The sequence below is a fragment of the Acipenser ruthenus genome, chromosome 17, assembly GCF_902713425.1.
Source record: "Acipenser ruthenus chromosome 17, fAciRut3.2 maternal haplotype, whole genome shotgun sequence".
NCBI lineage: Eukaryota > Metazoa > Chordata > Actinopteri > Acipenseriformes > Acipenseridae > Acipenser > Acipenser ruthenus.
Genome location: NC_081205.1, coordinates 28,420,435 through 28,447,182, shown reverse-complemented (window position 1 = coordinate 28,447,182; position 26,748 = coordinate 28,420,435). Strand labels below are relative to the sequence as shown.

General features: G+C 35.9%; 2 protein-coding genes across 2 annotated transcripts in view; one reads left to right on the top strand and one right to left on the bottom strand.

Moving 5' to 3' along the window:
• The first annotated feature begins 1,350 nt into the window (after positions 1-1,350).
• On the top strand, positions 1,351-22,200 carry dhx36 (DEAH (Asp-Glu-Ala-His) box polypeptide 36). Its single transcript, XM_034038650.3, has 25 exons — positions 1,351-2,051; positions 2,285-2,424; positions 3,264-3,426; positions 3,618-3,656; positions 4,488-4,658; positions 5,082-5,161; positions 8,488-8,562; positions 8,862-9,028; positions 9,671-9,752; positions 9,920-10,060; positions 10,749-10,854; positions 13,327-13,414; positions 15,092-15,147; positions 15,277-15,341; positions 16,235-16,378; positions 17,072-17,189; positions 17,723-17,821; positions 17,958-18,131; positions 18,342-18,428; positions 18,809-18,892; positions 19,074-19,173; positions 19,258-19,348; positions 19,960-20,080; positions 21,188-21,340; positions 21,473-22,200. Exons 1-25 carry the CDS (start codon positions 1,719-1,721, stop codon positions 21,653-21,655), a joined length of 3,060 nt encoding a protein of 1,019 aa, XP_033894541.3. The 5' UTR covers positions 1,351-1,718; the 3' UTR covers positions 21,656-22,200.
• Positions 22,201-23,478: 1,278 nt separating this feature from the next.
• LOC117423168 (rho guanine nucleotide exchange factor 26-like) overlaps positions 23,479-26,748 on the bottom strand; it is a 35,902-nt gene continuing 32,632 nt past the window's right edge. Inside the window, exons 13-15 of the mRNA XM_034038652.3 lie at positions 26,031-26,101; positions 25,801-25,905; positions 23,479-24,654 (exon numbers count right to left, since the gene is read on the bottom strand). Coding sequence (XP_033894543.3) covers positions 24,512-24,654; positions 25,801-25,905; positions 26,031-26,101 — 319 coding nt within the window. The 3' untranslated portion in view covers positions 23,479-24,511. The remainder of the gene's footprint in view (positions 24,655-25,800; positions 25,906-26,030; positions 26,102-26,748) is intronic.

Below are 26,748 nucleotides of genomic sequence, written 5' to 3'. Positions count from 1 at the left end.
TTATGTTTTCTATTAAATGTATTTTTACATTTCAGATGGCGAGACAAGATGGCTTTCTGAGGCATTTCTATTCCCTGATCTTGTGAACTGTCCCATCTAAAGCCCCTTTTACAATGGCTTTGAAGAATGATGTTGCTTTTAATAAAGTAGGGTTGTCCTGGGTGACAGATGCAAGTAAACAATGCGCTTATGAATGCCCCGGAAGCAGCTGTTTACAGACGCTTCCATCCAAGCTTCTCTGGATTGAACCTTTGGCCCAAATGTTGATTAGAGCAAACATTTCTTCATCCCTGCTGCAATCTGGCTCATGGTGTGTTTCAAGCAACAGAAATATGGCTAAAGAGAATAAACAGAAACGTTCCTTGCGGAAGTGAAACCTTCATGCAGGTGTGGCTGTTTGTTATTTTGTTGGCTTACGAACGGCCGTCATGCATTTTGTCTCGCTCAGCCTGGATGAAATCCTGAGGTGGGTCGCTGCGACCTAGGTACGTGGTTTCACACTACACAGAATTGTGACCCGGGTAGCCAGAACCCGGGTAGGAGTGCCAGTGTGAAAGGGGCTTTAGAGAAGCTCTTTCATGCTGGCAAAGCTTTTCTTAACATTTAATATTGACTTACATTCAGAGCTTTAAAACTTATAAACCTTATTATCACAAAAAGCATTTGGTATTTTAGCCACTACAGCATAACTTACTTTTAAATATAATGATTTATTTTTGTACTTTTATTAATATGATAATTTTTGTTTGGGTTTAATCTTTCTTTTTCTTTTCTTCTATACCAGGGGTTCCAAACTCCAGTCTTCAAGGGCCGCAGGGTCTTCTGGTTTTCATTCCAACTCAAGCTATCAACATAATTGATTCAAGGTAAACGACATATGAAGCATTTTTGAGGCCTGGAGAGAAGTGTTCAATGTGTCCAATTTATCAAATAATTATACCAATTAAGTAATTGAGAGCTCTGTGAGATTGAGAGTTTGACACCCTTGTTCTATTACTACAATATGTGATGTTTTAAATAAAAATAAAAGTAATTTTAAGTATTGCTGGTTAAGAGCTGACCAGCAGTGCTAAAAGCAGGATTTCTGTGGAAAATGATAGAACTGCCAATGTAATACCATTTCTTGCCTTATAATCTTTCATTCACTTTTATTTTCTACCTTTTACCAATTATTATTTACCAGTTTCCCACCTTTCTGTTCTAATCCTGCAAGGTACTCAAGCGCCTTCTCGTTAGTTTATTTGATCTGAACAACTCAGCCTTTCTTTGATCTCTATGGTACTGTAGTCTTTTTAGTGGAACACGTCACACATAAGTGGACGTGTTGTTCATCTCTCAATGACGTAAAATAAACGCGTCGGGCCGGATATGTTTTGATTCCGAATGGAGAATCCGGCGAACGTGACATATTTACAAACCGTACAGCATTATTAAATAATTCTTATGCAGTTTGGATTATATTGTTAATTCGACTATATATTTGTAAAAACGTATTGTGTGCTGGTTTACTACCGTGAGCCAGCTGCATATTTTTTTGTTGTTGTGGATATAGAGTTGATTTTTTTTATGTGCGTCTCACTGTGACGGTGTGAGTGAGTACGCTGTCATCGGGTTGTTGGCGAGAACAAAAAAATAAATAAATCTTGTTTATGTATTTTATTTATGCGTTTGTGTAACTCTCCAGCTGTAACTACAAAGAAATTGAGTTTGTATACGATATGAGTTACGGTTATGGGAACAGAAGCCGGGGCCAGTGGGGAGGTCGAGACTCTGCTGAAGGCAGTGATGAGAGATGGGGCCGAGGAAGAGGAGGAGGAGGAGGAGGATGGCGAGGTGGAGATGGAGGTGGAGGTGGAGGTGGATGGCGAGGGGAAGGTGGTTCTTCGAGCTCCGGCTCTTATCAAAACCCACCCCGAGAGCCCCGGGACGGTCAAGGTGCACCGCGGGGCCGTCATCCGGCCCATCTGAAAGGCCGGGAGATTGGTCTTTGGTACGCCAAGAGAGGGGGATCGGGATCGGGGACGAAAAGAAAAGAAGAAGAGAGACAAATGGTATGTGTACTTAAAAACAAATACAATAGTATTATTAAACTTATAAAACAAGTCTGTACTTCAGAACTGAAAACTTAAAGAATCTAGAAAATCAAATAAAATCGTTGCTATATATATTTATAGCAACAACAAAAAAGTATTTACTCAGCGCAGATCTACATTATACACTCTACCTTTTAACTTATTTAAGTGCTCTATTCTAATGCGTTTATTTGGTTGTGCTTTCTGATTAGAGAGCTGTGGTTCAGATGGACGAATCTAGAGAAGAACACATTGCCAAGCTTCTGAGCTCTGTCCAGTGTAAGAAGTCTGAAAGAGAATTATACCCGTTAACATCCCAGACTTCTCGAACCTGCAAGGAGAGCCAAAGCAGGTAAAAAGCCAAGAAACCTGCCTTGTGTTGTTGTTGAATTTGTATTGTATCTTAAATTATAATGATGCAAATTATGAAGATGAAGAAACAAACTGTATAGTGTAAGTTAACTGATTCCCTATGCGATGTATATAGATGTGTGTGTATACAAAGTTGTAGTCGGTTTACATACCCCAATGGAAATGTATAATTTCTAGAAATTACACAAAAACAAAAATTATAGGAAAAATCCTTTGTAGCAAAAGTTTTGCTTTTGTGGATGAGGAAAAAAAAAGTTACACGAAATAGATGTCTGCAATTATTTATTTCAGCGATTTTTTTTTTTGCAAAACTCCAAAAAAATCTGATTAAAAAGTATTCATACCCTTTTATGGTATGATGTGATTGGTTACAGGGTGCTAAAAAATTAATTATGAACCTAATTCTAGAAAAGTGAAGAAAATGGTGGATTGTAGGTGAACATTCTTGGAGTATAAAAGGGTTAGACATAGGATGATTGCTGTCATTGCCAAAAAGTCAATATGGGAAAAAGTGCTATCTGAAGACCTTAGGCAGAATTATTTATTGTCATAAAGCTGGAGAAGGATACAAGCATATGAGCATCCCAATTTCAACTGTTTTCTATTATCAAGAAGTAGAGGACTCATGGTACTGTCACAATGCTCACTTGGTCTGGAAGAAAGAAGATTTAAGTGTATATATCTCTATCTCTATCTCTATCTCTATCTATATCTGTATATATATATATATATATATATATCCACACTTTAAATTAAGCAATATGTATTTGTGCTGGTGGTATGATTTAATCAAATACATTCATTGTACTGCTTTTTCAGGATCGTCCATACTGACAGTTTTAGTTGGAAGGACACTAAACCAGTCAATGACGGAGATCTAGACTTCTTGTTCCAAGACATTGTTCGGGATTCAAGTCTAGATCAAGAACTCAAAAGTGACCTTCAGAAAAAGAAATCTGATCCTAAGTACTTGGAAATGAGGGTAAACCGTTTGTTATTAGTTTGTATCAGTGTTAAAAGATTAAATAAATACATATCAGAAACAGAGTCTAATGACACTGACATTATTGCGTAGAATGGCTAGAATTGATTAGAAGCAGAAAAAATATGTCTATGTTGTTCATTTGAATTTAGGATGTGTTAATATGTGTATATATTTTTTTTTTATTGCAGAGGTTCAGGGAGAAACTTCCATCATACAACATGAGAAAGGTAAGAGTATTCAAATAGATATGAAATTATATATAAAAAATATATAAATGTAGTAACAAGCAGCATACTTTAGCACAACTTTCAGATGTGTTGGTCAAAACATTATTTTATTTGGGTACTGTAGAAAATGTCAGATCAAGAGTTCCTACCTGAATCTGCAAACGTAGCACCAAAAAGATTATCTTTGTTATGTCTCTGCAGAAGTAACATTAATAAATCATTTGAACATGCTTGTCATCCTTTTGTATTAAGAAGCTTTACACTTATAGCAGGACATACATGGCATCTGAAATTCCTCTGTAGTATACACTAAAGCACACATTATCTACAATTTGGCAACCCATTCTTTGACATTGAAATACATTGAAGTTGATAGCAGAGCCAGTGAGATGGTTTTAATGGTATCAACAGGGAATGCACTCATCAGGTTTCATTTAAGATGCAGTGACAAGCAAACAGTGGAAAGAGCCTGCCATTATCTGTATCCCACATAGTTCATGGTCTTAAAAGCACTCACAACAGGCACCAGAGTGTTGGAATTAAAATGTTTCATTTTCAAAAACTGTCAACTGTAGACTAAAGCTGTTTTGGGAGAGACTGCGTTATAACGGTACTCTAGATGTTTTAATGTATTAAGAGTCAACAGTAAAGTAGCTTAGCTTTCTGGGATACAGTTTTTAAAAATTAATTTGATTATATACGTGTAAGTATTTTCAAACTTCAGTTTTCTATAAAAAGTAGCTGTGTACATTGTTTTGAATATTGCAAATAAACAAGCTCTTCTATTGGTGAACAGCGTTTTTTATTTTGTTTGTGTGTTTCTTCCTAAAGGAATTGGTTGAATTGATAAAAAGTAACCAGGTGGTGGTAGTTAGCGGAGAGACAGGTTGTGGGAAGACAACACAAGTTACCCAGTTCATTCTGGATGACTATATCGAGAAGCAAATGGGATCTCTCTGCAGAATAGTCTGCACACAGCCACGGAGGATCAGTGCCATTTCTGTAAGTCACGCAAAATGCTCCGTTATTGACATTTTGCTGTTTGCTGAGTTTTTACAATGTTCCAAATTTGTATTGGGTGTAAATAAGGTTTTAATTTGTTAGTGTTGTATGTTGTATATTTAAGCCGGTGATACAATAATGGCAATAATATTAATGCAATGTTTTATACATGTGTGCTAATTATAAAAATATGTCTAGTTTTGCCAAAAAGATAACACCTACTGGTTTCTGTTCTGATTTCTGTTTCATTGCAAAGTGTCCCTCTGCATCAGCACACTGCCACGCATAGCGTTTATAACTCCTGTTTAAGCCTCACTGTAAATGTTGTAAACACTTGTTGTTTATTTTGTTTTCCATCAGCATTGGAGAGATTAGTTACAGGGGCTTAATCTACCTTGTGTGATTGTGGTCATTTTATTTTAGGTAGCAGAAAGAGTGGCTTCAGAAAGGGCTGAGGCTTGTGGAGATGGGAACACCTGTGGCTACCAAATTAGACTACAATGGTGAGGTTTTCATTGTGTGCAGTTTTACAGCATTATGTTAGTTTTAAATGGTAATACCGGAGATACTAGAAAGAGTTAAGACTTGAATTTAGTACTATACACAAATATACAGATATTGGCCTATGTGTTTATACAGTAGTAAATGTACAGTGCAAGATTTTTTACATATTCAATAGTTACTGAAATTTAATTTTTTTTTTTTTTTTTTACAAATACTAAAACATTGTATATATGTAGTACACAGAAATGCTGCGCCAACTAGTATTAGTAATGGCACTTCTATATTGGGGGGTTTCTTGCAAACATCCCACATATAATACAGGTTTATTCTTAAAGTTGAAACCGTATCTATCAACCCTAACTGATGCAGTACTGTGAGAACAAATATATTGTAGCTTTGTGTCCTCTCTCTCTCTCCCACACAGTAGGGTTACTCTTTCACGGCTTAAAAGGCTGTTTATGTTGTGTAATAAAAATGCAGGGCAAAAGGCTTTGATTGCCATGGCAATTTTGGCATTGAGTCACAGGGGATTTTAATACCTTTAGACATAGGCAGGTGGCTGTTTATTATTCTTAAGCCAAAGGGAGACTAGTCTACATGTTGCTAGAAAATGTAGAATGAAACCTGTTGAATGTTTTGCTTGAAGGGTTTTCTGTTTTATTCATGTAAATAAACGTGTTAATAACATTTATTGTAAATAGAGAGACTGTTATAGTTTTTTGTGTTATAGTATATTGAACAGAATTCCTAATTATGCCAGGTGAGGATTTTTTTTCTTCTTCTACAAATCAGATATTGGTAAATGTGTAACAATATTTGCAAGCTGCATCTGCTGAACTTAAGCGTAACACACTGCTTCGGTTTAACATGAACGCTCTAATGCTTCAGCGTCGGTACCAAACCGGATTTTTTAATGTTCGACTATAATGTCAACACAACATTGTTTAAAACGGTTCATAACAGTAAATCATTTTTTTCAAGGAATATAATATTAATAACTGTGTCGACTTTAATGCCTCTCCACTACATCGAGTGGCATTACTGACAAATTGGTCATTAACTACCAGGAATGGACTGATGAACACTTATTTACTTGTCTATACCACCTATAAAATGAAGAAAATAATAATAATCAACCAGAAAAAAACAGATAAGGAGAGTTTCTCACAATATCCCACACCGGCTTCACATTAATTTTCTCTGTCATTTCTCTTTGTTTTTGATACAGTTGCTTGCAACAAAGTTGCCTGAAACTTGTAGCTTGTACATCACTTTCTACAAAAAAAGTATCCCTCACTACATTTTTATAGCAACATGTAGACTAGTGTCCCCTCAGCTTTAGTAGGCTAGTAGCCTACATCGCTGTTCCTAAAAAGGTCACCTTTAAATATTTTATGAGCCGTAAGTGTCAGACCTTTGCATGTGTTGGTGTTCCCAGCTACCCAGTGTTACATTTAATCTTTTAACACAGTTGAAATGCATGTGTGATACAGTGAAGATTTCTTATTTATTTAAAACCATAAATGCATACCTTCTTTCAAGTTCATAAACCTTCATATTGAAATTCATGTTCTTATTAGACACATGGTGCTTCCTTTAGGTAATGTATAGGTACTTTCAGTCTAATTACTGGCCAGTTTTATCCCATTGATTTAATAATACGTGTCCCATTAATAGGAGCCAATAAATTATCCAGTACAGTAGAGAGTCAATTATCCTAACTAATTGGGACCGATACTAGTTCGCATAATCGAACAGGTATTAATAACAATTACTGTACCTTTAATAATGGAAAATCAGTCCCTAAATCCTGGGATTGGGAAATTTCCGGAATTGGATTCCCGACTCCAGACCTATTGAGTGTGTTCATATCATACAGCAAGTGCCCATCAACAAGCTTTAATTGTCTTGCAGCTGATTAACACAAACAGACTACTGCACTAAACACTTTATGTTTAGCATTTTTCTAAAAGTCATTTCTGACTGCCTGATATAAATATCCCCTTTCTACTTTAAACACATTAGCTTTTGGTAATAAGAATAAGCTTAAAACAATGTGCTTATTCTGGCTAGATTCGATACCGCACAAGACGCACAGCATTTTACATTGTCCCTGCGCAAGTGTTCAACAATAAAATTTGAAAATTCTGTTTTCTCTCTACACTTCTGCATTTGTTGGAAGAAATGTATGACTTTTGTTGAATTGCTTTTTGATTTGGTTTTAAATTGGAACCTTAGTTTTGTTTTTCAGAAGCATAACCTGTTTTTGGACTCTTCATTTGAACTTTTTTCGGCAGACTTTTATAATTCGTTAACTAATTTACTTTTATTTTCATTAGTTTAACAGCAGCTTTCCATTTACAGTACTAATCTAGTGATTGGAAAAGACCATATTTTTTTCCTTTTTTCATAGTTATGACCCTATCTCAGATGGGGGTACGCGGTAGACTAGATTATTTGGAAAGGGGTATGGGGCCTAAAAAGTGTGAAAACCACTGAAGTAGGCAGAGTAAAAACCGATAAACTTGAGTACAGGTTTTTTTTTTTTTTTTTAAATTACATTCAATCAAGAACTGCATTTATTCATATACAGGCAAATGAACAAAGAATAACTGAAAATGATGCTTTCTACTATGCAGTTTTCATAAAACCAAATAACAAATACTTTCCAGGTAATTGTAGAACTGAAGGCATATACTGAATGCCTCCACTGTGTCTCCTTTGTCACAGTCAATAAAAGTGTTTTGTTTTTTTTCATTTCTCTCTGCCATGTTGAGTAGCTGCAGACCGTGGTTCTTATCATTAAAGCCAATTTCAAATCTCATGGTTTTAATTTTAGCAGCAAGGGTTTGTTGCTTAGTTACTAAGTGCAGCAGAGTAGCACACATAACAAAACAAGGGGAAATCGTAAGTAAAACAGAATCAGTGTTTCCTTAATACAATCCCGAAATCGGGGTTCGGGAGCTGAATTTACCATATGGGGTTCCCGGGATTGCAACCGTTAAATACACCACATATAATTCATCACGTGAGTACAGGTGCGTTCATTTGATTAGACAGTACAGTTGATCAAAGATCAGATAATTGACTCTGTACTATTTTTAAATGCTCTTAAGTATGACACAGTTATTTAAAAATCCTTTTAGTGTGTAGGCATCTGTTTTTTGTTTTTAATAGTATATCAGATTATTGGTATGGCTTTATTTTTAAAAGCTCCTGGTATTAATCCATTCAAACTGAACAATGTCTTGTTTTCTAAATGAGTTTTATTTACAAGTATAATGCATAGTGGTTATGTTGCTAACCTCATTCTCATGCTTCACAGCCGGTTACCAAGGAAACAAGGCTCTATCTTGTATTGTACCACAGGCATCATCCTGCAGTGGCTACGATCAGATCCGTAAGTGCAGAACTTGTTTCTCTTTTACCAGAAACATCATATCTATGCTTGCTTAGGCCTTAAATTGATACCTATTGTACATGTCTGCATCCTTTGAGCTATTCTCTCGGTCAATAAAAATATATTTGTGTCCAAAACTTTCTTCAGCAATTTTCAATATTTCATGCATGAAAGGGTTAAACTTCAGTTCTGGAAAGCTGTGTACGTCTTAAGGACGTGTTAAAATACCCTACCACTTTAGTCACCGATCTTACTTAGAGTCTTTAAATTCATTTGTGTTCTGTTTCAACTCTTACCAGGCACTTGTCTACCATCAGCCACATTGTTTTGGATGAAATTCATGAGAGGAACCTTCAGTCTGATGTTCTGATAACAATAATGAAAGATCTTATGAAATTCCGAGATGACCTGAAAATCATCCTCATGAGTGCTACATTAAATGCTGAGAAGTTTTCAAAATATTTCCGTGGGTATTATTATATAACAAAGACTAATACATCAGTCAGCTGCCTTTACTAGTAAACCACATCTTCCTGTTGTCTTTTTATCCATGTATTTTTCAAGTACTTTAATTGAATAATTTATCTGGGAATGTCTGACCCATTTTAAATGCATATTCAACAATTCCTAGTTGCAATATGGCCAATTAAAAGGCTAAAGCTGTCTGTGTATTTTGAATGTTTTTCTCTGATTTTAATACTGAAATGTTTAAAAAAAAAACAAAAAAAAAACAAACCCTTAAAGCACGTAGCTTTCTAGTGAAGTACCTTTGATATAACATCTGAAGTTTCTGATAGTTGCTAGATTTAGGGTTTCCATTGTTTTTGTAGCCAACTAATTAGTGAGCAGGGGTATGTCATATTATCCTGCTTTTAAAATCTTGTTCCTGGGGCAATCGTAGGGAGAACTGATTCGGGGGGGAGGAATCATGTACTGTTAGAATTATCTTCAGTCCATCTAGTTGCAAGGATATGTTCATTCTGATTGGACAATATTTTGTTCTGTATATAACCTATTTCAGATATTCAATCTTTCTTGGTTGCAAAAAAAAAAAAATGGTTTGTTTTTTTTGTTTTAAACTATCTACATGTTTGCATCGTCTTTCCAGATAACTGTCCAATGATACACATCCCTGGTTTCACCTATCCTGTGAAAGAGTACCTGTTGGAAGATGTGATCGAGATGTTACGGTTGGCTGTCTTTCCCTTTTGCAAATAATGATTTATATATATATATATATATAATGATGTATTTAGACGTTTGTACGTATGTGCTGATTATTAAAGTTAGAGTAAATTGAAGTAGACTAGGTCATATTGCTTATTTATTGATTTGCTTTGTTTGTTTGTTTTAATAGCTACTGTCCCCAAAATCAAGATGGCAGACCTAAGTGGAAGAAGCGCTTCATGCAAGGTCAAATGGCTCGACCAGAGAAGGAGCTGAAAGAGGAGGAGTATCGAGAAAGCTGGCCCAGTTACGCAAGAAGCCTCCGTGACAGGTTTTGTTTGTTTGTTTGTTTATTGTCTGTTTATTATTTTTGTACCAGCATCTACATTTAAATGTGTTTTAAATTGAAGTTTAGTCCCTGGCAGCAGTGCTGGAATGTTGAAGCACTTTCTAATTTTGCAGTAACGGCTGCTTCACAGCCTAGTCCTGCCAGTCCTGTAGAAAACAGTCTCCCTGCCCTGCAGTCTGTCAGCTGCAGTGTGGTGCTGTGGGCCTGTGGCATTTCAATTTTAATTTTTTTGTTTTGTTTTGTTTTAATAGAAATCCTTTCAGCAGGAAAGGCATGCCAAGAAGGTGTTTCTAAAAACACTTGACCTTTTATTTTAGTATTTTTGCATCCCGTCTTATATACTCCAGCTGATATTATAGTTTTGCAAGGTCCCAATTGCAATGTTTTTTGGTTAAGCCATATTGACAGTAAATATTGTACATGTAATATATTTTATCATCCATAACTATTAAACAGTCATTAGTGCGTAATTTACAAATAATAAAATATACTTAATTCAATGAGAAATGTTTCAACTAGAAATGTTTCAACTTAGACATTGCAAAAGACTTCTAGTCTAAATTTTTATTATTGATTTATTTCATTTCTTTAAGTATTTCTATGTACTATACTGTATAAGAACCGACAATAACCTTTTAATAAAAATTCAAATTGTGTTTGTTATCTGTAGGTATTCGGAGAGTACGATTGATGCATTAGAGATCATGGATAACGATGATAAACTTGACCTGTCTCTGATTGTAGCATTGATCAGGCACATTGTCCTGAAAGAAGAGGTGAGGAAATATCTGAATCAGTTGAGATATGTATGTTTAATTGTTGCTGTTTATTTATGTACATTTGTATATTGTTACTTGGACTTATTTTGCTATGTCACTAAAATATTAAATGTCATAGTTCTTAAAAGAGCTCCCTAGGGGTTAAATTATACACCGTTTTTCACATTGTGTATACGGTTCAATGATTTAAATCAAGATTCATAATATTTTGAGAACGGTCAAAATCCATCAAAGTAGTTTTTTCCTGCTCGAATATTTCAGCTAGAACAATTTAGTACTGTGTGTGAAATGGTCTAATTAAGCAGAACTAAGAATGTAAGTAATGCATTCACAGTAATTGGATATTCTGCTTGGTGACAAAAGTAACCGTAATGAAGCTAGTTTAGTCTGTAATTAAACCAAATCATATGCACTCATCTCGAGGTGGTTATGGCTGTTCGTGTACAGCAGATGCTTTAATTAAATGCTTTCAGTGTAATTTTAGACATGGCTACGACAATTCGATTTTAATTTCTGTGTGTATTGAAATTTCAGTTGTGCTGTGACTGTGACATGTGAAAGGGGTTTATTCAGCCATGTGGCCAAGTAATGTTATGATAGTAGAGATGGCTGGTAAGAAAAAAAAATAGTCATGAAACAAACGGTCTTGGCTTCAGTTTTCTATCTATCTTATCTATCTATCTGTATTGTGTGTGTGTGTGTATGTATGTGTGTGTGTATGTATGTATGTATGTATGTGTGTGTGTATATATATATAAATATAAATTGAGAGAGCGAGTGAAAGAAAAAAAGTGCTGTAATCTAATTGCCACTTCCTCAGGGGAGAGCTCAGACCTCAGACTCAGCAGAAGTGAACACAGTTTTATAGTCACTAGTTACACCACGGGGAATTTCGCGCCCACATAATTTTACGCATAAAACATATTACCACACATAGGCGCGTAATATTACATTAATATCACTGTTAACAGAGAAGGACAGGAAAAATGTCAGATCACAATGAGGGTTGAGGGAGCATTGATCGATTTTGCCAGAAAATGCCACGACAAACGTTCCACGTTACAAATATATAAACAAAAGAGAGTAAAATATTTTCTTGGACAGGTATTTGAAGACATTAACTACATAAATGCAGTAACAAATACTCGCTGTATAATCTTGTTCTGTCCAATCGGAGGCGTTGTCTTTCACAAGACAAACTGAAAGAGCTGGTGTTACTTTATTTCAAACTTGGAATTTAGAAAGACTATGTTAAAAAAAAAAAAAAAATTCCACTGGTTTCTACTTAATGATGTGTTTTTATTTAACTTACTTACTAGTATTTTGATATCCAGTATGAGAGAAGAACCAAATACAACTGCACAATAACTGTGTTACTTTGCACATACTTGTACAGAGATCCTGCATAATTTTGCATAATTTTGATTTTTTTCTGTGCATAATTCCCTGGGGTGTAACTAGTGAGGTATGCCACTACTGCAGAGAATAGAGATTAATAAAGGGGGGTGTGGCGAGCTGAATCTGTTTTCTTTAGAGACAGATTTGTTTGTACTCGTAGAGCTTCATATTATTCCTTTTACAATGATATATGTCTGTGCCACGGTGTAAAACTGTACTGCATATGTATTCTACCAAAAGCATAACCAGAGCGCTTGCTTCACTGCAATCTGATTTTTGCTTTCTTCAGTTGCTCTGCCTGTAATGTCTGTATTTTAAATGGTTCTTTACTTTTCCAATTTAAATTCAATTAACGGTGAGACTGGGACTCTGCTTAGACCCCTGGCACACATGCTTTTGATTAGTGCACAACTGCTACTTAAACAGTAGACTGACAGACATATTTCAGTTCTGTATATAATCCATTTTTAAATAGCTTTGCTATATTTACAGTCTTCAGTTTATTCTGTTAAAATTTGTTCTTTTAAAGCAGACATGAACAATATTTTAAGACAACCATTGCTATTTTTTTTTTTTTTTTTTTGCAGTAAGAAATAATAGTCATTTTTAAATATGAGCTTTCTGTTCTTATCAGGTTTTCTATTTGCTGAGGTTACAGTATTCCTGATAATGTTTAACCTTAACATTTTATAAATAATAGTAGTCTGCACTAACTTTGCATCTAGCTTGCTGGGTCAAGGATTTAGTTTGATAAAGATTGGTTTGTCCTTGTCTGCTGATTCTGTGTACAAGCTGATCTGATCTTGGTTTCCCAGTGCAGCAGCAGCGATTAGAATCCCAATAGCAGGGAAAATATATTTTTGTAGTTTTTTAAATGGATAGAAGTGTAATTCTTCGGCATGTAGTGCTAACTGATTATAATGTGCTAAATGTCTACCTGTTTCCTTTTCTCTGTAAATTCCCGTTATTATGCAGAATGCAACCTTTAAGATTTGGATGCAGATCATTTGGAGTGACAGAATGAGGACAAAATACATGCAGATTAATTTTTTTAATAAATACATTTTACAGGATGGAGCCATACTGGTTTTCCTGCCAGGCTGGGACAATATCAGTGGTTTGAATGATCTGTTGATGGCTCAACAGATGTTTAAGTCAGGTAATAATGAGTTTAATGGACATTATTATTATTATTATTATTATTATTATTATTATTATTATTATTATTATTATTATTATTATTATTTTTATTTATTTCTTAGCAGATGCCCTTATCCAGGGCGACTTACAATTGTTACAAGATATCACATTATTATTACATACAGTTACTCATTTATACAGTTGGGTTTTTACTAGAGCAATCTAAAGTACCTTGCTCAAGGGTACAGCAGCAGTGTCCCCCACCTGGGATTGAACCCACGACCTTCTGGTTAAGAGTCCAGAGCCCAGAGCCCTAACCACTACATTTAAGTGTCTTTGTTTACTCTGTTATGGATGCCTTGCTTTCTGATCTTAAACCTGTTGGCTCAATTGCAGCATACTAAATGAAGTCCACTTGACGTGTCTAACTAGTGGATTAAGCAAGTTTAGTCCACGTGTTTGGACTAAAGTTAGTACACCTACTAAACCCGATTGCCGGGTACCAAAAGTTAATCATCACAGGTAGATCACCTGCTAAATCAGACTAAATAGATCCCAATTACAGCATGCCAAATCAGATGCGTGATGGTCCTGTTCAAGTGGATTAATTTAGTACTGTGAAGGATACGACTAACTTAGTACACTTGCTTGTCCTAAGCATTTACTGCTTACATTTTGTTTTGCAGAGACAGCTGCATTTTTCCTCTGAAAAAGACTAGTACATCTGAAAACTTTATTCTGTACATTTCTTATGTCTTTCACTTTTGGGCAGTCAGATCCGTGAGAAGAAAGTCTTGCACAATATATATATATATAGGCCCTAAATGTAATATCAACTTTAATTCTGTACCTTTTGATACCTTTTTCAGTTTAATGCAATACAATTTCATTTTAATATTCTTTAACTATAAAGAACTAATAGTCCATTATCATGCAGTTAAACTTTTCTGTGCCTATTCAGCAGTGTCGGCAGCTTAAATGCAAGTATGATCCGCCAGTTTGAAATGTGCACGAGAAAAACGTGACATTTATTTTTACTTAAATGTGTTTGGTAATAAAAATGTGTAATTTTTTTTTTTTGTGCAGGGATCACTTTATTTATTTATCTGACACTGAATTGCACATGTCAGATTAGTAAAGAAGGGTGTATACAGCTATGGCCAAATGCTTTGCTTTGCATCCCCTCGAATTTTAGGATTGACACAATTTAAAAACAAAAAAGAAATAAACTATAAACAGAATTTATATATTTTTCACATCATGTAATCAGAGAAGCTACAAAATGATATCGCAGAAGTTGATGTTAGATTTTTAAATCACATTTTTCAATTTGTCAGATTTTTGGTATGTATAAGGAAAACTGCAAACTATGTAATTAATATATTAACGTAACATTATACAGCAGGTTCTATTCGACTTCATGAAGCAAAATGTGTTCATTCTAGAGGGTAATGCAAAATTTTTGGCCATAGCTGTAGGTTAGTCCTCATTATTGGTCTGATTTATTCCACTTAACTAAACCAAATATTGGGATTGTCTGTTTGGTACGCTGCAATCAGGATTAAGTTGATACAGATTTGTTGGATACATTTACTGCATTAGCATCTGTGATTTGAGAAATCTATAGTTTATTGCATGAGGTAGTAGTTTAAAGTATAATAACTAAATGTTGGTATTTTATTTGTTGGTTTTTCAGACAACTTTGTCATCATTCCGCTACACTCGCTGATGCCTACTGTCAACCAGACTCAGGTAAACATCCAATGGGGACAATGTGCCTTAGCAATTGACTTTAAAAGAATGTGCACTTAGGAATTCCCCTCAGTTGCCTATTGACCTGGTAAAATATATATTTAATTTTTTTTTTTTTTTTTTTTTAAGGTTTTTAAGAAACCACCTCCAGGTGTTCGTAAAATTGTGATTGCTACCAATATTGCTGAGACAAGGTAAAGAGAATATATAGATGAATTTCTTGGCACTTAATATTTGTATACCTGTTACTAAATGAGGTATCTTCTGCCACTTACAGTGCTTCCTCCATTTTAGTTAAAAAGAATTGTTGCTTTATTATCATAAATAAGCAGTGTGGAGTAGTGGTTAGGGTTCTGGACTCTTGACCGGAGGGTTGTGGGTTCAATCCCCGGTGGGGACACTGCTGCTGTACCCTTGAGCAAGGTACTTTACCTAGATTGCTCCAGTAAAAACCAACTGTATAAATGGGTAATTGTATGTAAAAATAATGTGATATCTTGTAACAATTGTAAGTCGCCCTGGATAAGAGCGTCAGCTAAGAAATAAACAAATAATCATATACTCTAATAGTCATTTATGATCCAGTGCTAATTTCCATAGTATTGCTTGTCTAGAACATTGCAATATTGTTCTATCAATGCTTAACTAGTTGTAAAGCACTGGTGTAGACACACATTAGTATTGTATGTAATTGCTCTGTGTCCTATACTGTAGCTGCCAGTTTTAATGAGCGAATTCTCTGTTAAATGCATTAAGCAAAATACAAAGATTTGAACTGTGCTGCTCAGTTCAACAACAAAAGACTGCTGAAATGCAAATCTGTAACACGCAATGTTGAGGGAGCAACTTGGTACCAGTGTGTACCACCTTTCCACTCAAATGAGCATTTCTAACAGCAGTTAATATTGACATTTTATACTATAACTAAGTGATTTATTTTCTTAAAATCATGTGTGTGACATGAGGGGCCCCTGTAGCCTAATGTTGCAGAGAACCCCATTTTGTACATTGCTTAGAAAGGACCCAGTCCTTGTACGCTGAATCTGTTTTGTCTGCCAATGACCTGTTAAAATGTGTATCCCTGTAGCATCACCATAGATGATGTTGTTCATGTAATAGATGGAGGAAAGATCAAGGAGACTCACTTTGACACACAAAACAATATCAGCACCATGACCGCTGAGTGGGTCAGTCTGGCCAATGCCAAACAGAGGAAAGGTCGTGCTGGAAGGTGGGCTTATTTTGCATCCCTTTCTATTAGAAAGTCACTGATGTACTGCTGTGTCGCATAACATTTTGTTCAGGACAATGCCCTAAAGCAGTGGTACTCAGCTGTGGCCCTCGAGATCCATTCCAGTCCTGGTCTTTATTCCAAGTAGGTCCTAAATTAGTTGATTGCCTCTTAACAGCTTCAATTAACTACATTAGAATGTGCTTGAAGTAAAAACCTGGATTGGATCTCGAGGGCCAGAGTGGAGTACCGCTGCCCTAAAGGAATGTACACAGTTCTTATTTCTTATTTAGAATTTGTTGTCATTTTAATGTTATCTGTGTTGAATGAAAAGCAGCATATGCCATGTTCCAGTTTAATGTTAGTATCGGGGAAACTTAAGAATATTGTGATGAATATACTTTGTTACTTTGGTTACAAAATGCTACGGGTTTTGACATAAGCCTATATACATGTGGGATTTAATTTTAGAAATTGTATCTGAAATACTTGTTTTCTGGTGGAAACACTAGGGGGGGGGGGGGGGTATTTGTAATGATCCATTCCAAGCAGCAGATTGTGGTAGCAGCTTTGATAGGGTCGTACATTAACACATAAAATAGCGCAGATAATGTGAGATGAAATTTCACAGATGGGTCTAGTTGTCAGCTCAGCCATTTGTTTCTTTTTTTTTATCGCATTGCTTTTCTGCAGGGTGCAGCCTGGTCAGTGTTACCATCTGTATAATGGATTGAGAGCCAGCCTCCTGGATAATTATCAGTTGCCAGAAATGATGAGGACTCCATTGGAGGAACTCTGCTTACAAATAAAGGTACTATATATGACTATATGATGAGTGTTTCAGAGAGGGTTATAGTGTAGCCATTGCACTGGCTTACCTCACTAAATTGCTTTTACGTGTTTGACTACGCTGTACTGCTACAAGTTTAGGTCCCAGAAAGAGAATAATGGGGAATGGTACCAAAGTCAAATTAAATGTCAACATTGAGAACGTAAGAACATGTATAAATCCTAAGAGAACATTCAGCCCCTCAATGCTCATCTGGTTCCTAGTAGCTGATTGATCTCAAAACAAGTTGGCTCTTAAAGGATCCAAGTGATTCAGCATCAACATCATTAGGTAACCAATTCCGTACCATCAACACTCTGAAGAACTGTCCTAAGTCTGTCTTCACTTAATTTCTGTGCTGTGCTTAAAGTACTGGTTTGGGTTAACTTTGTCAACTCCTTCTGTCATGCACTCCCCCCCCCCCCCCCCCCACCACCAATTCGTATTTGTTCTGTGCTTCATAGATTCAGTTCTTCATGTCCCAATCACTGATTGCTGATTGTTCTTTTTGTCAGATATTAAAGCTTGGCAGAATTGCCTCATTTCTCAGGAATGCATTGGATCCCCCATCTGATGAGACTGTAAACTTGGCTGTAACACATTTAATGGATCTGGTAAGAATAAAGTGTGAAATGGCTTTGCTGAAAGAAATATGTTCCCTGTAAAGTGGTTTAAAAATGTTGTGCATGATTAGGTTCTTTTTTGCATTTTATTTGTTCTAACATAATGAATCTGTGTCTTATTTTTCAGAATGCTTTGGATAAGAATGAGGACCTGACTCCTCTTGGCTTCCACTTGGCTCGATTGCCAGTAGAGCCTCACATTGGGAAGATGATCCTGTTCGGAGCTTTGCTGAGCTGCTTGGATCCAGTCCTTATTATAGCAGCAAGCCTCAGCTTTAGGGACCCCTTTGTCATTCCACTGGTACATTTACAAAGCCGCTAAATAACAATACAAACTAGATACATCTTGGATAGTGCTAAAGGGGGTTGGTCACAGAATATTAGGTTAATTTGGTGATCTTGACCTATTGCATTAACTTACCTGTATGTTCTAATATAATATAGCACTATAATGGTTGAGATGCCCCTGCAGTTGAGCAATAATGCTGCTTCCATTTTTTTTTTTTTTTAGGGTAAAGAAAAGCTTGCAGATACAAAGAGGAGAGAGTTGTCAAAGAACTCTAAAAGTGACCATCTGACTGTAGTGAATGCATTTTGGGTATGGTCTATGGTTAAATCCATATATATATATATATATATATATATATATATATATATATTACACAATCACTGGACATAAATGTTTTCAATACATATAGTCTGTAGTGTGTAAATAATATATTGCAACGCAAGTGTAAAGTATGAAAGTTGTTCTTGTAAATTCAAACAAATAAAAAGTAACTCATTATTTTTTGAAACTGTAAAACATAGTAACACAACTATTTTAATGTGTATAAAATGAACACTTTCAAATTCTATATACCTTTTGAAGGTATTCTTTTAGTATTCTTTTTGAAGTATTTTTCTAAAATATACTGACTGCAGGAATCCGAATGCCCTTTTGAAAATAGTGTGCTTTTAAAATGTTTCTGTTTTCAGGGCTGGGAGGAAGCAAAACGACATGGCTACAAAGCTGAGCGTGATTACTGCTGGGAGCACTTTCTGTCTTCAAACACCCTCCAGGTAGCCACATTTAATACTGTTAAATAACAGCTTTCATGCAGTTTACTTTCAGAAAATAATGGTAATTAGATTTTGCAATATAAATTGGATTAGCTATTATTTTGTTAGTCTTTTCCAATCTGGCAGAGAGTCCGATGTCATGAATTCATAATCTATTATTGTTGAATGCCGTTGTTCCCAGATGCTGCACAACATGAAAGCACAGTTTGCAGAACACCTGCTGGCTGCCGGATTCGTTGGCAGCAAAAACCCCAAAGACCCCAGTTCCAATATCAACTCAGGTATACTTAGAGAAGTCTCTGTTATTCAGTCTGACAAGCTTTTTGGCTTTTCAAAAGGATTCACTTTTTAAATTCTATCTACAGACAATGAGAAGTTAATAAAAGCTGTCATCTGTGCTGGATTGTACCCCAAAGTTGCCAAGATACGACCAAGTTTCAGCAAGAAGAGAAAAATGTAAGGCTGGCACTGTAAATCATTATTTTACAGAATTGCAATTACATTCAACCATTGACTACATAGAATAACTCATGAAAATAAATATTAGTCTGCACAAATAAAAATTAATCACAGGGTAGTTTCTTTTTCCCCCAGTGACAGGTGGTCATTTTATTTTTTTTAATTGTATATAATTTAAAAAAAAAAAAGGGGATGGTCTTATTTTATTTAAAAACGCTTAAGATTCTGACCACAAGGGTTTGCAGTGGGTGGGGTTTGGGTTTCCCTGTGAGAATCTGAGATGCAGCATTTTGCTCTGGTTAAGCTAGCACAGGCTGCTGATAAGAGCTGGTCGTGATGTGCAGCAGCTGTTCAGAGCATGCCTGATTAGGCAGTACCGCTGTAAGTGCTTTGTGATGAAGCAGTTTATTAAATAGGGAACAAATTAATCCTATCTTAAATTCTGAGTTTTTACAGAAGTGCCCATCTGTTTTAGCTGTGGTCTCTTGCTGTCTTTTTTTTTACCTGTATATTCATCATGCAAATCAGTTTTACAGCTGCATTAATCATTGCACAGTAATATTTTACCAATTTGTTTTTGCTTATTGAAAAAAAAAAAAAAAATGTAGGGTGAAGGTTTACACAAAACCAGATGGCAAAGTTAGCATCCACCCCAAGTCAGTAAATGCAGAAGAAGCAGAATTCCACTACAGCTGGCTTATCTATCACCTGAAGATGAAAACAAGCAGTGTAAGTTGGAAATATTATTCATGTTAGAAGTCGCAGTGGCACCTGTCATTATTACATTGAACTTAAATCTACAGTCCATTATGCAGCTAATGTTCAGTGTAGATTGTTCTTTTATTACTTTAATAGTCTGTTGTAAGTAGAGATGCTTTTTGCTTTTAAATGTAGGATTTCAGTGTAATAGCTGGGAAATAGCAGTTTGCTGCAGTCCTATTTTAAAAGCCAATTGTTACAGGAATGTTCTCCCATGTAATAACTGTAAACTGGTCTTTTTTTCTCACCAGTGGTGGTTCTTGTGGTGCTCGATTGTTTCCATACTGAGAAAACTCACATGAGGTTTATAACTGCACACTGCTTGTAAGCGTTGGACAAATGTATTAGCCTTATATTTTCTGCGTTACACTTTTTTTTCTGGATCAAGATTGTGTTTGAGCTCGTAATCTGTAGTTGAGTACAGAATCACAAGATCAGTTAAACAATGGGATGCTAACTGTACTGCTTTGTGTTTGAGACTGAGGCTATATTCACAGTATGAATAGCAAGGTTTTGTAAAGAGGACCAATTACTCTTAGACATACATTAACAGGATTTCAATACAGGAATCACTTTCTTGCACAGAGACTTTAGTAAGAAGTGTAGCATTTGGAGCAGGTGGTTATTGTGCCTGGAGTATATTTTTTAGAGCTACAAGACCCACAGAACCCAAAAGAATTGGCTGACCTTCAGTTTGGCAGCCTGGTCTAAAACTAAAGCTACAGTACAAGAGTTTGGTGCCACAACAAATGTTGTAGTTCATTGTTCAGACATCTAGCAAAAGATGTGTTGGCTTTAATTTCTCCCTCTGTGCTTAGACACGGTATCAGAAACCCAAGACTCCCCCTTAACAACCATGTAAGTGCACTGAGGAATCTGAATCGGTCTTTGTGAGCTTCTTTGTACGGTTCTCAGAGCTATCTCCGTAGGCTGGTCAGATTTTATTAGAATAGTGCAAGTGGAAAAGGTAACGTGATTGGCTGGCATCCAGAAACGACCTGGGAAACCTTGTGCTCAAAGCTGAGTAATGGGAGTGTTGATGGGTTTGTAAGATCCTTACCAGATGTTTGTTCACAGATATTCCTGTATGACTGCACTGAAGTGACTCCTTATTCACTGCTGTTCTTTGGAGGTGATATCTCCATTCAGAAAGACCAGGACCAGGACACCATTGCTGTAGATGAATGGATTGTCTTTCAGTCTCCAGCCAGGATAGCACATTTAGTAAAGGTGAGAGCCAAGAAAAGGACAAATAAACACATACATTTTGATTTAGCTTCTAAGCAGCACTTTTCCAAAACAACGTAGGCAAATGTTAAATAAGGTTTGGTGTGCAATTACTCATTTTATATATTTTTACAGGATTTAAAGAGGGAACTTGATGCTCTTCTCCAAGAGAAGATTAAAAACCCTCAACCTGTGGACTGGAATGATACAAAATCAAAGGACTGTGCCGTCATATCAGCAATTATTGATCTAATAACTACACAGGAGAGTGGCGCTGTCAAAAACTTTGCTCCCCGTTTTTCTGGGGGATACTATTAACTGGTTATGAGTCACCAGGCAGTTCTGAAATACTGAAACCAATTGTCATTTGTTTTGTATTACCAAGCAACAAGAATTGGGGACAACCTACCACCCTTACATTGTCAAAATAACCAATTATTGTCTTTGTTTTTTACTATTTAAAAGTAGAATGGAGAGTACACTAACATGGAACATGTTCTTAGATATCAAGGAAGGTTAAACTAAGGGTTAGGTGGCTTGATCTGTGCTGTATTCATTTGTAATTAATATCTTCAACATCTGTAAATGGTTGTTGGTTTTTTTTTGGACAAGCGCCAATAATGTTAATTAAGAAATTAGTTAGGTAGTCATTAGTTAGTCTCTATTTGTTTAGTGCCGAAAGCTCTATGCATGGGCAGCTGAAAAAGCTTCTGAATGTTAAGCTCTTAAGCATGCTTAATGTGTGATGCACATCTCTCTCCATTATGTTGTACTAATGTGTTTAGCACTCCATTTTTATCAACTTTAATATGCCAGTGCAAAACATTAAAATGTGTTGTCTGCATGGTGCTGCGAAGTAACAAGATGTTTCTATTGTGTACATAGTTTGTCCTTTCAATCTTTTATCCTTACATCATTTCTCTGAAATGTCGATGTGTGTGTATTCTTATTACGCAGGGGTCTATAATGCCTTTGATTTCAAAGTTGCTGCTTCAGCTAGACTTTGTCAGGATAAGTGTTTTTTTATTTTTAAATTTGCATCTAAATTGGATGAATAACAAACCCTGGGGTGTATGTGAAGAACTGCCCTTCACCAGTCTGTTACACAAAAGCAATCCTTGACATGTATTCTATTATAAGGTAATTCCAGCACAACTGGACCAAAGAGGGGATTGTTCAACCAATCATGTCAATGACTTGTCATCAACCATAAATTGACACTTCCCCAGAATTTGCTTCATTGGAAAATACGTATGTGTTTCCCTGATGCAAATACGTTTGATTTACAGCAGCAGTTCAAAGTTGTTTTCTGTTTGTTTTCTAATACGTTGTGTATCGTTGAAGTTACAAGGACATGCTATGAACCCCCTCCCCTCCCACTTTTTGTCTTAATTAAGTTTATTGATACATGACCTGAATGTTATTGCATTCCACCCCCTATCTAAACCTGCTATTAAACAGAATTACAAGGCATTCCAAATATTATTTCCATCTCTGCAGATATACATTACAAAATACATAAACATTTTATTTACATCGATAATTGGGCAGTGTAAAAATATCATATACAACTACAGCCAACATTATTTAAAATCATTTATCTGCAAGTAACGAATGCACTTGGTCAGGCATAAATTATATTAATTCAAAGCCACACAAACTACATGTAACCTTCATCAGCACATCAGTTAACCAATGTTATCAGCGTCTTGATCTTGATAAAATGCTAACTTTATTCAATTACTGATGTAGCATGCTTATTTTAAGATGAATTGTTTGATGTTCTTGGGGCCAGCACAATTTTGCATTCTGTCCTGGCAGGAAATGTGTACTGTTGATAAGAAAGCCACCATCAAGACCAGTATAACTCTGGCTTAAGTCTGCCTCCTGGTAGGGCTGCTGTATAATTGATGGGCCACTGCATGTTCCCCACTGCTCTCTGTCAGCACTCACTGTTCCATCAGTAAAGCACTCAGCCAACACACAGCTCGCTGGCACAAAACAATACCTTACTCCAACTGTCTCCCAGCAAGTGGTGGAAGGAGAGGTTTCTGAGAAATCAAATGAAGAAGCTGAAGGAGACAAAAAAGAGAAATGTGACCTCTGGCCACCAAATAAAAAATAAAAGCCCAACACCTTGATATTTGTAAAGAAAGTTTGTACTTGGCAATTTTAATTATTATTATTATTTGTTTTACTTTCATTTGTATTATTATCTACAGTCTTTAAACAGCCGCAATAACCCCTTTGTTCTTTGCAATTACATTTGTTATTTGTAAATCTGCAGGTCCCTATTAGAATCCATTCATTTGTGAATCAGGCAACAGAAACATTTGCTTACAGATACTGTATTTCATAGGCATTTTACTGGCAAGTTTTCAGAGATTTAAATATTCCATGATGGATCCCAAATGTTCTATTAAACATTTCTAAAAACAATATCAGCATTAAGGAAACATGTTAGTAGTTTCATGATCTAATCATCATTCTATACATTTCCCTGAGTTGTAAAATGAAAACAAAAAATATTAAAACTTCATCAGCTTCAATCACTGCAGACATGCAATTAAATTCTTAAGGCATAGTTCATTTTGTCATGTATTATTTTCCATCATGCATTTTGATAAGGGATTGTGGACAGGGGAAAGTGAACTTTTACATGGTATCCTTCTGGTGTGTAAATTACAAAAGTATTTTTTACACCATATTTATAATACATCTTTACTGAATTTTTCCTGACTCTTCAATCTTACCATGAATCATAATTACATTCTTACAATTTCAATAGCAATATGTACCTGTACCGACAAATATACATGCTTTTAAACAACATACATTTATTTGCACACAAAACAGAAATTGATTTCATACTTAAAAGTTCCTGTTGGTCATAAAAAAATAGCATTTTACAGTGTTTTTTTTTTTTTATCCCCTTTAAAACCTATAAAAAAACCTATAAAAAGTGCTACAAAGTCTTTCAGAGATGAGCAGTCCCTGAAGTGCAATGTTAGAAAAAAAACTAACATTTTGATTACAGCATCAGAGAGATGCTGGATGCCCTTAAATTTTTAGTAACGCAAGGTGAACCATCATACTTCTATTACAGGCAGTGGTAAGAAAGAGTCCTGTTCGAGGAATTCAAGTTGGCAGGCGGGGGAATATTCTTTAGAAATCCTAAACGTTCGTTTCAAGTCCGAGCAGGCGGCCCATTCTTTCCATGTTCTTCTCAATCGTTGCCTGGCATGTGATCTCCATTGCACATTCGGAAAGAAACCAGCCTCTCTCTCCATCTCTCAGACGTTCTCCTTCATACCACCCTGAAGGACAACAGAACCTCTGTTAATATACAATTCAATTTAGCCATGTCTCCAGCTTTATGCTGTTCCAGTTTTACAAGCATACCCGGTATGTCAAACAAAAACTGTGGAGGTATACAATAGCTAGATAACAGTAAGGCAAAAAAATAAAAAATAAAATTATGATTTAAAGGATGATGAGCGTGTAATTCTGCATTCATAACAGCATTTGCTTCAGACTTAATATGTGTTGTCCTTTTCACACAGGATCAGTTCTGACATTTATAATCATCATCTGAAAATGTGTGTTAGCATCCTCATACAATTCAGCAAAGATGATTATTCCTATAGCAATTTTTAACACTGAAAGATAAACAGTTGAGCTGCATACAATACCTTTCGCATTTAACTGCCATTCAAATTAGTGATTAAGTGGGCATTGCAAAATTTAAAAGAATTTGCTTTATTTTACTTTAATCCAAAAAATGAAATAGCATTGGATCAAGTCTTTGATGAATGACCTTTAAGTTCAAAGTTGCCAATAGTCTTTGAAGTGATCTTCATAGAAATGCATGGGGTCTTCTTTTTTCTTTTTGTGATGCGGATATCTATTCTGGGCAGCCTACCCTTCCAGAACCAACAGTGTGGATGTTAAATATAAACCATTTTTACATTGACCCCATTATAGTCCCACAGGTTATATATTCTAGTGCCCTTATTAAACATGTAAAATATCCATGTGTGTAGAAACAGCAACAACATTGGTCTTAAGAACACATATCATGGGGTATAACACAGATATAAATTTAACAGTATTCAGACTCAGAGGCCATAAAGCATTCATTTGAGTACTTTGAAATATTCATGAAGACAGCAGTCTTTCCATTAGAACATGCAGTACTTATGAAGAGACCTGGAGGACTGATTATGTAGAAAACATAGTCCTTTAACAATTAGTCTGCCCTATTATAAACACACACTTCTGTAATTAATGTAACAAGTTGCAATTAATGGGTTGCTATGTGGCAAAAGACACCGATTTGATACCCCGTGTTTAAATTGTTAATTATTAATAACTAATACGCTGTGAGAAAAATATAATCAGCATTCTGTTGGTACCGGTTTTATATGTGAAAAATTCATTGACACCATAAGACTGTAACTCACCATCGTTAACTTTCTGGTAAACCAGCACCACATCAGCAACCTGAAGTGAAAGTTCATCCGGCTGTTTTGCAGTGTACGTTCTCGTAATCTCCACCTGGGTCAGTGCTACAGCAAGATTTAAACATGACAAATTGAACAGACTCATCCTGCGATTTAAGATGCAAGATCAGCTTTGGCCACAAGGTGGCAGCATTTTAATTTTAAAGGCAGCTTGGCTTGTTCACACTTACTTGTTCTGTCTATACTCTGCTTATCGCTGCTGTTTTCTCCCAGCGCTGTGATCCAGCGAGCTCGCTCATTACTGCAAAGAGAGAATGGGAAAAAATAAATTGGAGTCCTCACCTTTACTCTCTGTCATATAAAACATGCTCCTATGTCCAAATTAGCTGATATTGAGGGAACTAAACACTATTTGCATGATTTTCGGTTTATAAATCTCACAGAACACAGCGGGTAAGAAATTTGACCTGTGTCTGTCTCGGAACAAGGTGTCTGCTGTTGCCCTGCCCAGGTGGGGTACCCAGCATTGAGACACACCCGCCAGACCCACGTAACAGAAGGAAAGGCTCGTCCGATTCCAACCCGTCACAAAAATAAAAAAAACAGTTTAAAAAGGTCACCTTCATTCCTTGTGAATGTGTCTTTGTTAGGAAATATTTCAAGTATCATATACACATCTAGAGAAAGGGATCAAACGGACAGCCTACTGGTTCATAGGTGACTGAGCATGCAAGGAAAATAACAAAGAGAGTTCTGTCCATCTAGGTAACTATACTGCAAAGCTGAATCACTATAGCTGTGTGAATAGGACCCAATGTTGCACTAAATAGATGAGGGCAAGTTCTCGCTGTCTCTCTAATGAATGAGTCTCATGATCTCCTTAGCCTTCATTCAAACCCAAGCTGTAAAAAAAAAAAAAACCTAGAGTCTATATTAGTATTATAAAAC